This window comes from Melanotaenia boesemani, chromosome 1 (genome assembly GCF_017639745.1).
Source record: "Melanotaenia boesemani isolate fMelBoe1 chromosome 1, fMelBoe1.pri, whole genome shotgun sequence".
NCBI classification, from domain to species: Eukaryota; Metazoa; Chordata; class Actinopteri; order Atheriniformes; family Melanotaeniidae; genus Melanotaenia; species Melanotaenia boesemani.
Window position 1 is genome coordinate 2,772,998 of NC_055682.1, and position 14,027 is coordinate 2,787,024.

The 14,027-nt window shown below is 45.0% G+C and overlaps 1 protein-coding gene across 4 annotated transcripts in view; it reads right to left on the minus strand.

The window, feature by feature from the left end:
* Positions 1-14,027, minus strand: part of dapk2a (death-associated protein kinase 2a) — a 24,707-nt gene continuing 10,680 nt past the window's right edge. For all 4 annotated transcript variants that reach the window (XM_041990213.1, XM_041990204.1, XM_041990186.1 and 1 more), the window contains 7 exons: positions 7,481-7,702; positions 6,702-6,840; positions 5,075-5,204; positions 4,821-4,896; positions 3,474-3,626; positions 3,339-3,384; positions 1-927 (listed from right to left, as the gene is read on the minus strand). In XM_041990213.1, coding sequence (XP_041846147.1) covers positions 271-927; positions 3,339-3,384; positions 3,474-3,626; positions 4,821-4,896; positions 5,075-5,204; positions 6,702-6,840; positions 7,481-7,617 — 1,338 coding nt within the window. In that variant the 5' untranslated portion in view covers positions 7,618-7,702 and the 3' untranslated portion in view covers positions 1-270. The remainder of the gene's footprint in view (positions 928-3,338; positions 3,385-3,473; positions 3,627-4,820; positions 4,897-5,074; positions 5,205-6,701; positions 6,841-7,480; positions 7,703-14,027) is intronic.

Consider the following 14,027-nt stretch of genomic DNA (forward strand, 5'->3'; position numbering starts at 1 on the left):
GGTGTGAGAACAGCAACCAGGTGCCTGCTGCCATCTTTATTTCTAATATAAAAACAACATTTTTTATTAGTATTTTCCACATTGTTGAGTAAATAAAAACGTTTTGTCCTAACAAATTGAGCTCACTGAGCTGAACATTTGTGATTATTATTTTGTGGTTATTATGATTACGCGAGGTGTGTAAACAGTCACCTGACTCCCCGTTTGCCTAATAAATAGAGAGGATGTGAGATGCTTCATCTCATTGCAGCGTCTCCTGGACTGGAGTCTTCATCTCTGCTGTCCGGTCTCGGTGAGGTCCAGGTTGATCCCGGACAGCATATCTCCTCCACAGGATCGGTTCAGCAGCTCTTTGAGGGCTTCGTTCACATCATTGTTGAAGACGGTGGAGAAGCTGCAGCTGGGATATCCTCCGCCACCTCCGTCGGCTGGAAAGGAGCCCACCACCTCCTGCACCCATCTGAGCTCGTTGCTGAGCTCCAGGCGCAGAGCGTCGAAGTGGTTCTGCCTCTCCTGGAAGCGCTGGCTGACGGCAGCAAGGCTGCAGCTGAATGCCTGCATGTCATCCTGCAGGCTCCTCTTCAGGGCCTCCACCTTCCGGAAGTCGTAGCGGATCTGGGAGAGCTCATGGCGAACGCTCTCACTCTCCTCCTTGTACCAGGCCTCCTTCTCGTTGTATATGGAGACCATGGCATCGATGTCTTCCTGCAGAGAGTCGTGGGCCCCTGCCAGGCTGACGAAGGAGCTCTCCATCTGGTCAATGTCTTCCACCACCTGAGCAAAGCGCTCAAAGTTCACATAGGTGTTGTTTGGCGGCATGCTGGAGTGGGATTTGATGGTGTATTCCCTCAGACGCTTGGTCTTCAGCTGGCGGCGTTCCCGTTTCTTCAGCTCATGGGATTTATTCTCCTCCTTGTGCTCATTGGACTGTAGGATTCAAGAAGAGACAAGAAGAGTTAAATAAACCATGAAACAGAGGGAAGAACAGGCAAAACGATGGAGGTTTGAGATACAGAGATAAAGAAAGACAGGGATTATAGAGAAAAAAGATTTATAGAGATAGAAAGATAGATATAGACAGATTTAGAACGAGAGACAGAGACGACAGATAGAGACATAACGAAAGATACAGTGTGTGCAGAATTATTAGGCAAATGAGTATTTTGATCAACGTTGAGTGTTGTTCCACTCCAACCGGTACAGGCTTGAAAGCCTACTACCAATTAAGCATATCAGGTGATGTGCATCTCTGTAATGAGAAGGGGTGTGGTCTAATGACATCAACACCCTATATCAGGTGTGCGTAATTATTAGGCAACTTCCATTTCTTTGGCAAAATGGGTCAGAAGAGAGATGTGACGGACTCTGAAAAGTCAAAAATAGTGAGATGTCTTGCAGAGGGATGCAGCACTCTTAAAATTGCCAAGCTTTTGAGGCGTGATCATCGAACAATCAAGCGTTTCATTCAAAATAGTCAACAGGGTCGCAAGAAGCGTGTTGAAAAAACAAGGCGCAAAATAACTGCCCATGAACTGAGGAAAATCAAGCGTGAAGCTGCCAAGATGCCATTGGCCACCAGTTTTGCCATATTTCAGAGCTGCGACATCACTGGAGTGCCAAGAAGCACAAGGTGTGCAATACTCAGGGACATGGCCAAGGTAAGGAAGGCTGAAAAACGACCACCACTGAACAAGACACACAAGATAAAACGTCAAGACTGGGCCAAGAAATATCATAAGACTGATTTTTCTAAGGTTTTATGAACTGATGAAATGAGAGTGAGTCTTGATGGGCCAGATGGATGGGCCCGTGGCTGGATCAGTACAGGGCAGAGAGCTCCACTCCGACTCAGACGCCAGCAAGGTGGAGGTGGGATACTGGTATGGGCTGGTATCATCAAAGATGAGCTTGTGGGACCTTTTCGGGTTGAGGATGGAGTCAAGCTCAACTCCCAGTCCTACTGCCAGTTTCTGGAAGACACCTTCTTCAAGCAGTGGTACAGGAAGAAGTCAGCATCGTTCAAGAAAAACATGATTTTCATGCAGGACAATGCTCCATCACACGCATCCAAGTACTCCACTGCGTGGCTGGCCAGAAAAGGTCTAAAAGAAGTAAAAATAATGACATGGCCTCCTTGTTCACCTGATCTTAACCCCATAGAGAACCTGTGGTCCCTCATCAAATGTGAGATCTACAGGGAGGGAAAACAGTACACCTCTCTGAACAGGGTCTGGGAGGCTGTGGTTGCTGCTGCACGCAATGTTGATCGTGAACAGATCAAGACACTGACAGAATCTATGGATGGCAGGCTTTTGAGTGTCCTCGCAAAGAAAGGTGGTTATATTGGTCACTGGTTTGTTTTTGTTTTGTTTTTGAATGCCAGAAATGTATATTTGTAAATTTTGAGTTGTTACATTGGTTTCCCTGGTGAAAATAAATAAGTGAAATGGGTATATATTTGGTTTTTGTTAAGTTGCCTAATACTCATGCACAGTAATAGTCACCTGCACACACAGATATCCTCCTAAGATAATAAAACTAAAAAAGCTGTTGTTCTATAATAAAATTAATCCTCAAAAATACAACTTGCCTAATAATTCTGCACACCCTGTAAAGATGGAGAGCTAGAGAAATACTGATTGATAGACAAAGATGATATATACAGATATAGAAAAAAGATGATAGAGAAAGAAAGAAGTAGAGATAGATAGAGATAAACAGATGGGTAGATGCAGAGATAGAATAGAGCATTGTCTGACAGGACGGCAACGCTGTGTGTCAACTTCTCCCAAAAGACACGAAGAAGAGGGAAAAAGCTGCTGCAAATCCACATCAGGCCAAAAAATTATCATGTCATCTGAAAATACACAAACTCTTATGTATATACCTTCCCTTCCAATATACATATTTAACATTTTTGGACCTAAAACTGTTCCCTGAGGTACCCCACATGTAAATGATTTAATGCCGTTTTGTTTTGTATTAATCAGTCAGAAACACCTGGAAACCGAGACCAGAGCTCTTTGTTAGGAAAATCTGGAACTCTGAGATCTTTAAGATCCAATGGAGCTTGGTTATTAAGAGCTGTATTTGTGACAAGAACTTTAAATTCTATTCTGGATTTAATAAAGAGCATCACTCTAAAATGGGATATTGCTTATTTTGGGAATTTTACACTTCAAATAATTTTTACCATCTGTTAAAACCTTTATTTCTGTACCTCTGTAGAAACCAAAAGGTCCGAAAACGACTTCTGACCCCAAACTTTCTAGTTTTGTGTCCCTTTTTCGGCCTTAAATTGTTTCTGTGAATAAAAGAGAAAACAAGTTTGTGTCTACCTTGATCCATGGGTGATTCAGAGCATCCTGAATTGTTAATCTTTTCCTGGTAGAAGAAAACAATCATCAGCACAACAGATTTAAACCACAACCCTCCTGCTGTGGGACAAGTTGAAATAAAACCTCCTTCATTACTTCTTATCTCTTTCCAGCAGTTGACTGATGAACTTCTTGGCCAGCTCGCTGGTGTGGCAGAAGAACTCCTCGTCAAACTCGTAGTTTATGGCTGAGATGTTCTCCAGCGTGTCCTGTTTGGTCTCACCGAGGAATGGAGAAGCCCCGCTCAGCCTGGACAGAAACAGAGACACTTCACGGTCCAGTTCTGGTAAAAGCATAAAGCCGATGGAAAGCAGATGTGAAGTAGATGCAAAGCAGATAAGCAGGCACAAAGCAGACAGGAAGCAGATGTGAAACAGTCATGAAGAAGACAAGAAGCAGATGTGAAACAGTCATGAAGCAGGCACAAAGCTGATGCGAAGCAGGAACGAAGCAGGCATGAAGCAGACGTGAAGCAGGCGGGAAGCAGACATGAAGCAGATGTGAAGCAGACACGAAGAAGACGAGACAGAGATGAAGCAGGCACAAAGCTGATGTGAAGCAGGCACAAAGCTGATGTGAAGCAGGAATTAAGCAGATGTGAAACAGACGGGAAGCAGGCATAAAGCAGACAAGGAGATGTGAAGCAGACAGGAAGCAGATGTGAAGCAGACATGAAGCAGATGTGAAGCAGACATGAAGCAGATGTGAAGCAGACAGGAAGCAGATGTGAAGCAGACATGAAGCAGATGTGAAGAAGACAAGAAGCAGATGTGAAACAGTCATGAAGCAGGCACAAAGCTGATGTGAAGCAGGAACGAAGCAGATGTGAAGCAGACATGAAGAAGACGAGACAGAGATGAAGCAGGCACAAAGCTAATGTGAAGCAGGAACGAAGCAGACATGAAGCAGATGTGAAGCAGACATGAAGCAGATGTGAAGCAGACGTGAAGCAGATGTGAAGCAGACATGAAGCAGATGTGAAACAGTCATGAAGCAGATGTGAAGCAGACATGAAGCAGATGTGAAGCAGACAGGAAGAAGATGTGAAGCAGACAGGAAGCAGATGTGAAGCAGACAAGAAGCAGATGTGAAACAGTCATGAAGCAGGCACAAAGCTGATGTGAAGCAGGAACGAAGCAGGTATGAAGCAGATGTGAAGCAGACAGGAAGCAGATGTGAAGCAGACAGGAAGCAGATGTGAAGCAGACAGGAAGCAGATGTGAAACAGTCATGAAGCAGGCACAAAGCTGATGTGAAGCAGGAACGAAGCAGGTATGAAGCAGATGTGAAGCAGACAGGAAGCAGATCTGAAGCAGACAGGAAGCAGATGTGAAGCAGACAGGAAGCAGACGTAAAGCAGACAGGAAGCAGACGTAAAGCAGACATGAAACAGACATGAAGCAGACTGTATGTTAACGTTAACGCCGTCTGTAGGTTGCTGACAGGATGTAGGTGATGACTCCAATGCTCCACATGTCAGCTTCCAGTCCCAGCGGCTCGTAGTTGACGATCTCTGGAGCTTTAAAGAGAACAAGAAACATGAGTATCTTTCATTTAAAATAAAAACCACAAGATTATAAAAAAGATGCTTTATCATTTCATAGACAGACCTTTCCAGAGTCTGTGGGTGTTTCATGAAAATCTGCCATCATGTATATGAGGATTGGAGTTAAATCAAATAAGGAAATCCGTCTCACCAACAAACTCTGGCGTTCCGAAGATGTTTTTGAACTCGACTCCAGCTTCAATCTTGTGGGCAAGACCGAAATCAATCAGTTTGATTCTCGGCAGCGGAACGTTCTTGTCCAACAGCATTATATTTTCAGGCTGCCGAGGAGAAAAAATTCAAGAACTTCTTAACTTTATGAGGTCAAAAACCTCCCTTTGTGGTGATTTTCCAAAGACGTCCTCAGTGAGACACAGCAGAAATGTATGAAAAAAACTCACAGAAGTGCTCATGTGATGGACACATTAACGATCTAGTCCAACAATGTCATGTAAAAACTAACTTTTATAACATGTAAACGGAGTGAATAAATCCAGCTGATGGATCCAGAGTCAGTCTCTGTGTAGTCAGCAGGTGGTGCTGTGAGCTACATACCTGTGATAAACAGACACATATACATTAGGCCTGTCGCGATAAGCAATAAGTCAATTAATTGAACGATAAGAAAATAAGAGCACGATAAGTTTGCCGGCCGCGATAATTTTTTTTCGTCCCCCCTTTACCATAGACTGTGTATGACAATAGGTTTCACTATGGAGTATTTCGACTAAACGCTCTGGTTTCTTGCGGAGTGATCTCTCTAGTGTCACACTTGACTGCAGCATGTTGCAGCACGAGCCGGTAAGCCGCATTTGTTTTGCACGGCTGCCAACACGCAATGGCCGTGAGACTTGCGTATTTAAGTGGCTTCTCACGCTCTCGCGCTAAACCTCCGATTCTCATGCTGAAATATGTAAATAATAGATGCAAGCATCTCCTCTTTTATTGTTTCGCTGCTTCCCACATGTAAGCAGAACACACACATTCTAGCTTACGACGTCAGTACAAAGCCCCCACTTCCTGGTCTACCGTAATAACCCCTGTAATCCGCAGGCACATTACGCAAATAGAATCAGCCTATATACTACCGTATATGACAAAATACACATTAAGAGCAATGCCGGCTAATCGAGAGGTTTGGGAGGATTCCCAGTGGGCCGCATAACTTTTGGGCCGGTGTCCCGGTGTATGTGAATGTGGTATCCCAGCTAACTGCTGGGTTGTAGTTACTAATAAGGCCAACAGAGGGCAGAATGACTTTGTTTCACAAGCAGTAGATTTTGAAGAGCAGAAGAAGAACACGGGTTTTTGTTCGATGTAAAGTGCTGAAGTTTGGTTCGTCATTAAAACCGGCATGCTTGTCTACTTGTCTGGAGTTTATTTGAAGATGCAACAGTGAAAAAGGCGCTTTTATTTATTTAGTTTATTGACCTTTGAAAATGTGTACTTGCATTATTACGGCATATGTCACTATATTAGTTGAGAATGGTCTCAAAATGACACATTAGCGCTCTGCGCAATATTATCGTTTATCGCGATAATTTCTGAGAAAATTTATCGTACAGCTAAATTTGTTATCGTGACAGGCCTAATATACATATATAGTGCCAGGTATGTAGGCACAGAGCAATAAGACATATCTATGGAAGAAAAGCTTTACAGAAGTGCTGAATCATGATGAAAGAACTTAAAATGAGCTGAGGTCACCAAATCACACTTTGACCCTCCTCAGGAGATGTGACCACGTCTCCAGATAAACAGAGCGCAGTGTGTCAAACCTTGAGGTCAAAGTGGGCGATCTTTCTGGCGTGGAGGTAGTTGACCCCCTCCAGGATCTGCTTGATGAACTGAGTGGCCTCCTCTTCGCTCAGAGACTCCTTCTGGGCCAGGAAGTCAAAGAGCTCCCCTCCAGAGACACTGAAACACAAATGGCATCATTCACACTGCTGATTTGGAGCAGACTCTGTTTACTCTCAGATTGACATGTTTTGATAATGAACACAGTTTGTCATGTGGTACATCATCACCATCATGCAAGAAGGAGGTGAACTGGCTGTGTAGTCATTCATTCGATCATGAGAAGCACTCAAGAAGTTTGTGGGATTCAGAACATGAATGTTGGTATGAAGAGACTCATGGCATCGTGGCCGCCCTCATCCCCCAACCTCAACCCTGCTGAGAACCTGTGGAGCATCCTTAACCTCTTCTTCATGAGGCCTATTGTTTCTGCCTCCAGTCCAAAATGACAAACCCAAAATAATAGTAGATCTCAACTCAGCAAGTTTGAGAGGTAATGCTGGTACCTTTGGTAGTTTTGTTCAGCAAAATCCAGATTATCATATAACGTAATATAATTTTTGATTATTAAAAATCATATTTACTGTCATTCATATTGATTATTTAGGAGAACTGAACATAAACAGCACATGCAGATTTGGACAGTACAAGCATCTCTGCAAATATAAAAATAATCCTGACTAAAGTGTATTTTTATCAGCACGTTGAGGTTAGTTTGAGGTGAATAAAAAGGTAACAATGCAGATGTTCTGCCACTCACAGCTCCAGGATGAGCACCACATCGGTACGGTTCTCGTAGACGTCGTGCAGAGTGACGATGTTGGGATGCTGGATCTGCTGCAGGATGTCCACCTCCCGCTCGATGTCCTCCCGCCGGACTCCGCGAGAGCTCGCCATGCTCTGCCGCTTCTTGATGAACTTGGCGGCGAACTGCAGACCCGTGCTTTTCTCTCTGCATTGCTTTACGATTGCAAACTGCCCGCTGAAACCAAATGGAAGGATTGAAGGAACATTTATCAGCATGTCTCTCATCCTCCATCATCAACCTGATGCAGCAGAAACAACTTGGAGCTTAACGCTGCCAAGACAGTGGAGATGGTTGTAGACTTCAGGAAGAACACAGCCCCTCCCTCCCCATCACCGTGCATGACTCTCCAGTTACTAGCGTGGAGTCTACCGCCTCCTGGGAGCTATCATCTCCTAAAGACCTAAAGCGGGTGGAGAACATCAGCTCCATCATCAAAAAAAGCTCAGCAGAGGATGATGTTCCTCCGGAAGCTGAAGAAATTCAAGCTACACCTTCATCACTGAGTCCATCCTCACCACCTCCATCACAATCTGCTACCTGAAAACACCGTCAAAGGCAAAGAGACTGCAGCGTATCATCCGGTCAGCCCAGAGAGTGATCGGCTGTAATCTTCCCTCTGTCTTGGACCTGCACTTCTCCAGGGCTCTGAGGCGGGTGGGAAAGATCATGGCTGATCCTTCCCACCCCAGTCACAAACTCTTCATCCCTCTTCCCTCTGGCAGGAGAGCAGAGCAGTTCTTGCCTCTGTCCCTGAAACAGACAGAGCTGAAGAAGTCAAGGAGCTGGACCTCAGCTGTGATGTGTTGCCTGATGAAAGGGTTTTTGAAGTTATCTGGTGTGCAGAGTCAGATTCTTTCAAGATAAGGATAGGTACAAAACACATGCCATATACAAGAAGTGAGATCCTTTCATTTGTAAGTGTTATATGTGACGCTTTAGGTTTTTTGTCACATGTAATTTTTTTCAGCAAAGATGCTCCTCCAAGAACTGTGTGACAAAAAATTCTCCTGGGATGAAGAAATCCCTTAAGAACTGGCTCAAAGGTCAACAAGATGGCTCTCTAATCTCACAAAGCTTCATGGCTTCATAGTGAAAAGATATCTGAAACCGGCTGGTTTTGTAAAAATCACCTCTGCACAACTGCACCACTTTGCAGATGCGAGTTAGAAAAGCTATGGGGTAGTCTCTTACCTTCAAATGTCAAATAAAAGAGAAGAAAATCGCTGTTTATTCATCATCAGCAAGTCCAGAGTTTCACCATTAAAGCAAACAATTCCACGACTGGAATAAACAGCAGCCACAGACTTGTGAAAATGGAGCTGCAAATGCCACTGGAAGAATCAACGTTTTGGACTGACAGCACTGCTGAGTTGAAGTACTTTACCAGCTTCAAAACATCGGCAGCAAGTCGAGTGTCACTAATCAGAGAAAACACAAAGTCAAGTAAGTGGATGTAAGTTTAGTCTGAGGTGAACCCGCTCACCACGCGTTGAGAGGAATGAATGCAGATGTGTCTTTCATGTGTCAGGACTGGACTGCTGGGCCAGAATTTTTGACAAAGCACAAGAGAAACTGGCCAGTTGCACCAGACATGAGCCACAAGAAACACAAGTGCAAGACTGAGTTGTGCTACTTTGGCCACATTGTTAGTGCAGAGGGGGTAAAGCCTGACACGAGCAAAGTCACGGCTATTACAGAGATGCCCAGTCCAACTAATGTCGGAGAGCTGCGCCATTTCCTGGGCCTAATCAGCTACATGGGAAGTTCCTGCCGGGCCATGCCACACCCAGTTAAGTCAGAGAGCGAGTGGCTAGGGGGAGAAGCACAAGAAAAAGCACTGGGGGATGCCAAAGAAATGCTCCTGTCAGCACCCACACTCGCATTCTTTGACCTGACCGTCAGACTGTCATCAGTGCCGACGCCAGCGGTAACGGTGTGGGAGCTGAGACCGGAAGCCTTCTGCACACGCTAAGAATATGTCCACACGGCACCGAAGCCGGTTCAGGTGTGAAAACATCCCCACGACACCACTGTAGTGCATACTCAAGAGTAGCACTCCAAAGACAGAGCAGAACAATGCATGCGCAGAAAAAGGCTCACTGCGTGTTGCAGGAAGTTCCCATCAGAGAAGAGAAGATGGCTGAGGATTCACTGCGAAGCAAAAGAGAAACATTTCTTTGGACTAATGAAGAAGTTGAGCTTCTTCTTCAAAAAATGCTGGACTACAAAACATAAAAAAAACTTGAGGAAGGGTGGATCGGCCATGTTCGCCATATTGACGTCATATCCTGGAGTTGTGCGGCTTCGCTGTCTGCACAGTACCGCAGACGGTAGAGGACTCAAACCGATCCACCTTGGTACCTGGCTTCAGACATGGTCGGTTCCATGGAGGCTAATCCCTGCTTCGTGGGGATGAAAAGGTGGTTTGCTAAAATACTTTTGCTGTTTTGCTGCAATCCATCCAGAAGACCTTAAAACACAGAATAGGCCCAGAAATGAAGCAGGATGTCGAAGTTCATGTCAAAGCCATGACGACAAGCAAACCGATCTCACACGACAGGCTCAGAGAGACAAGAGAACAAACACAGAACGACTCAGACCTCCAGGTGGTCTCAAGTTCATCCAGGAAGGCTGGCTGTGCAGGATGGCCGCGTTCCCTTCCAACCACGTCTTTTACAGTGCACAAAATCACCTCTCTGAGACAGATGGACTGCTTCTCTATGACGACTGGATAGTTATCCAGCACCGCTTAGAGCTGACATCCTAAAACGGATTCACGAGGGTCACCAGGGGCTGACAAAGTGCCGTGAATGAGCGGGGATGTCAGTGCAGTGGCCTGGAATCAGCGATGACATAAACAGGCTGTGATGCAATGCAGATTCTGCCAGGAGCCCAAACCAACACAAAGGCGCGAGCCCCTCATCACCACACCCTTACCAGAAGGACCCTGGCAGGTCGCAGCAGACCTTTGTGAACTGAAGGGAAAATTACGTGGTAGTAGTTTAATATTATTCATGCTACATCAAAATGACGCATCTTCCTTCCACAACAAGCCTTTAAGTCATCAGCAGACTTGTGCGTGTTCGCCAGATGGGGGATATAACTGGAGCTGGTCAGTGACAATGCCATGCAGTTTGTATCAGTAGAGTTCAAAGACTTTAGCAAAGAGTATGGTTTTGCACACACAACCTCCAGTCCTCACTACCCCCAAGCAAACGGAGCTGCAGAAAGAGCCGTCCAAGCTGCAAAAAAGACTGAAGCAGCCAGACCCTTCCAGAGCTCTGATGAGCTACCGTGCAACACCTATCACAGCAACTGGAGCCAGCCCAGCACCACAGTTCCCATGCTTGAAGAGAAGCTGCATGCTGACCCTGTCAGCCGTGACCTGGTTCAGTTAAAACACTCCAGAGCCAAACAAGCACTTTTACAACCGCAGACACTCGAGGCGTCAGCTACCAGCGCTGCACCCAGGACAAACTGTGAGGGTGAAGCTGGGCGGCAAAAAGGCATGGCCCACCCCTGCTGAAGTGATCTCCAGATCCGAGGAGCCACGATCTTATCTCATCCAGACAGGAGACGGGGCTGTGCTGCGGCGTAACTGGAGACATCTTCAAACTCTTCCAGATAACACTGACCCTCTCCCGGCGGACCAGACAGATCCCGTCCAGTCTGCAAGCAGTCCTTCAACACCAGCTGTCACTGAGGATGACTCATCCCCAGCCCAACCACCCACAGACACCGTACCGGAGACTCCTTTGCAAGGTCTTCCTTCCTCACCAAGTCTGACCAAGCTGACCTCTAGAGGATGTGAGGTCCGCTTCTCACGCGCCGACTGTAGGCGGTAACCTACCTGCGCGTGCTGCGCTGTCAGCACAGCAGCACTCTGTTGGACGTGACGTTAGCCTGTTAGCTTAGCTTGTTAGCTTAGCTTTTTTCAACCTGAAGGGTGACGACAGCTGCATAACGGGCGTGATGTGACTCTGCGAGACTATGAACAGCTGTCAACCGATTAACTTAATATAATAATAATGATACTTAGTGTAGCTGACACGAGTGTGATTGTTTGTGTTTCCATGACAACACTGAGACGTAATATGTTGCTGTGGCTTTTCTTGTTTTTGGTATGTGTATAATTAAATACTTGCGCTGGAGGTCATAAGGTTCCTGCCATAAGTTGTTAAAATTACTTGGTTAAAATTATTGAGTTAAGTTTACGTGAATCACATGACCCGGAAGTGGCGAGCGGGAAACAGACAGCGGGAGTCCGACAGAGAAAAGAGGCATTGCACGAGCAGGCAGAGGACTTTTATGCTTACCGATCTTATCTACCACTGGTTTACGTGGTGTACACGGTAAAGAATGATTTTATTTTGTTCATACTGTGAAGGCTGATATGTGATGTTGTTATTCAAACGTTCTGTTGTTTCTAGTTTTCACGGTGTTCCATGAGTCTTCAGAGAAGGAATAAACAGATTGTGGACATCAGTACGAAGCGTGGATTCTTTGCAACCAGGGCAGATACATGCAAACGTGACCTAATCTATCCAGAGGCTAAAAGCACAGCATCGCTTTACATCCTGGGCAACTACAAGCTTCGGTTTTCTACGGGCTAATCCAAATCAAGCTACACGCCAGCTAAAGGCTACATCCTGGGCAGCTACGGGCTTTAGAGTCCTTCACCACGTGTTTCACCTCATCAAGCTACAGGCTAAAGGCTACGTGCATATCGTTGCAACGTTGCTTTTCATCCTGCAGCAATAAGAGCTTCAGGTTTCAGCAGACATTCCCTGGAGCAGCGTCAGGCCCCCCCATGACACTGTGCAATTGTATATGCCTCAAAAACTGATGGATTGAACTTAAACTAGAGACCAAAAAAAACCCCCCCAAAAAAAACAAAAAGAAAAATGTAAAATAGAAATTTGTTGAGTGTTCTAATGTAAGCTATTTTGCTTATTTGAGAGCTGAAAGGTGAATTCAATTCATATATTATAATCTTAGCACTGTTAAAATCTATTATTGCTATTAAGTTGAAAACCAACCTGATACAAGTTGCAGAAAAGTGGTAACTGGTTATTTGTGTTGCTTTGATTATTCATTGACGAGTTACAGCTGCCATATTCTTGTGCCTCAATTTACTTACCTTGACCTTTCATGTGACAATCTTTAAAGCCTAAATGTCTTTAAATGGTGACAGACAGTATGATGTCATGCTAGAGGGGCAAGAAGTAGAGGAGAAAGATGAGGAGAGAAGGGCTGTGTCTGAGAAATCAGAAAGAAGAATCAGAAAGTCCTCCCGTGAAAGAAAGTTAACAAAAAATGAAAGACCTGAAAGAGCAGGAATTGATGCACAAAGAGAGTAAGTTTAAGGCAACTTACGAGAAATGGAAAAGTACTGCAAGAGATGTTCGGACCAGATTAAAACAAATGTGCTCTGAGGGAGAGTTGTGCAATATGATGGATGAAACTGAGAAGCTGGATTCCGAGATGAAGGAACTGTATGACAGCATTAGACTCCATAGGGTACCAAGTCAGGAGATACGGAGGAAAATTGACGCATGTGTAGCTGTGACAGCAGACCTGCTTCAATTAATGAGAGTGCGTCTAACTGAGGTTGGAGAAGATTTTGATGCTGTGGCAGAGAAAGCAAGGCTGTGCATGCTTCTTGACAATGATTATGCCAGGTCTATATATGGATCCACAGCCTCCAGAGTTCCTGCTCCCAGCCACCATCATTCTGACCATCTTTCAGAGTCACCCAGCATCTCAGTTAAGAGGGCAGGAACTGCTGCTCTTTTGGCTGCAAAGAAAGCTGAAGTGAATATGGAAGCTGTCATTGAAGCTCAATGTAAGCAGCTGAAAAAACTTGAAAATCAGTGAGAGATTGATATTATTCAAGCAAAGCTAAACGTTTATTCGGAAGAGGAAGCAAAACAGAAAAACGGGTCCTGCAGTTCTGTACATAGCAAAGTGAATGATACAAGCATGTTTATTCACCAGATTCCAAAACACGAAAAGCAAGCTGTGCAAAATGATTTATCCTTAGTCCAGACACTACAAGAGTCACTAGCTCTCACCCGTCTTCCAACTCCAGAACCTTCCGTATTTTCAGGTGATCCCCTGAAGTTTGCAGAATGGAGCACAAGCTTTAAGGCTCTTATTGAGAGACGTTGCTCTAACCCTGTAGATAGGCTGTTCTATCTGCAAAAATACGTAGCAGGAGAGGCAAAGGCTTCTCTCGAAGGCAGCTTCTACCGGAAAGATGAAGAAGCCTATCAACAAGTGTGGGATAGGCTGAAAACCAGATATGGCCATTCCTTAGTAGTTCAACGAGCCTTCAGAGAGAAGCTAAATAAATAGCCAAAGATCGGGGGAGTATGCCAAGCTAAGAGAATTTAGCGATTTCCTCCAAACGTGTAGCAACGCCATGCCTCATGTAAAGGGTTTACAGGTTTTCAATGACTGTGAGGAGAATCAGAAGATGCTGGTCAAACTCCCAGAA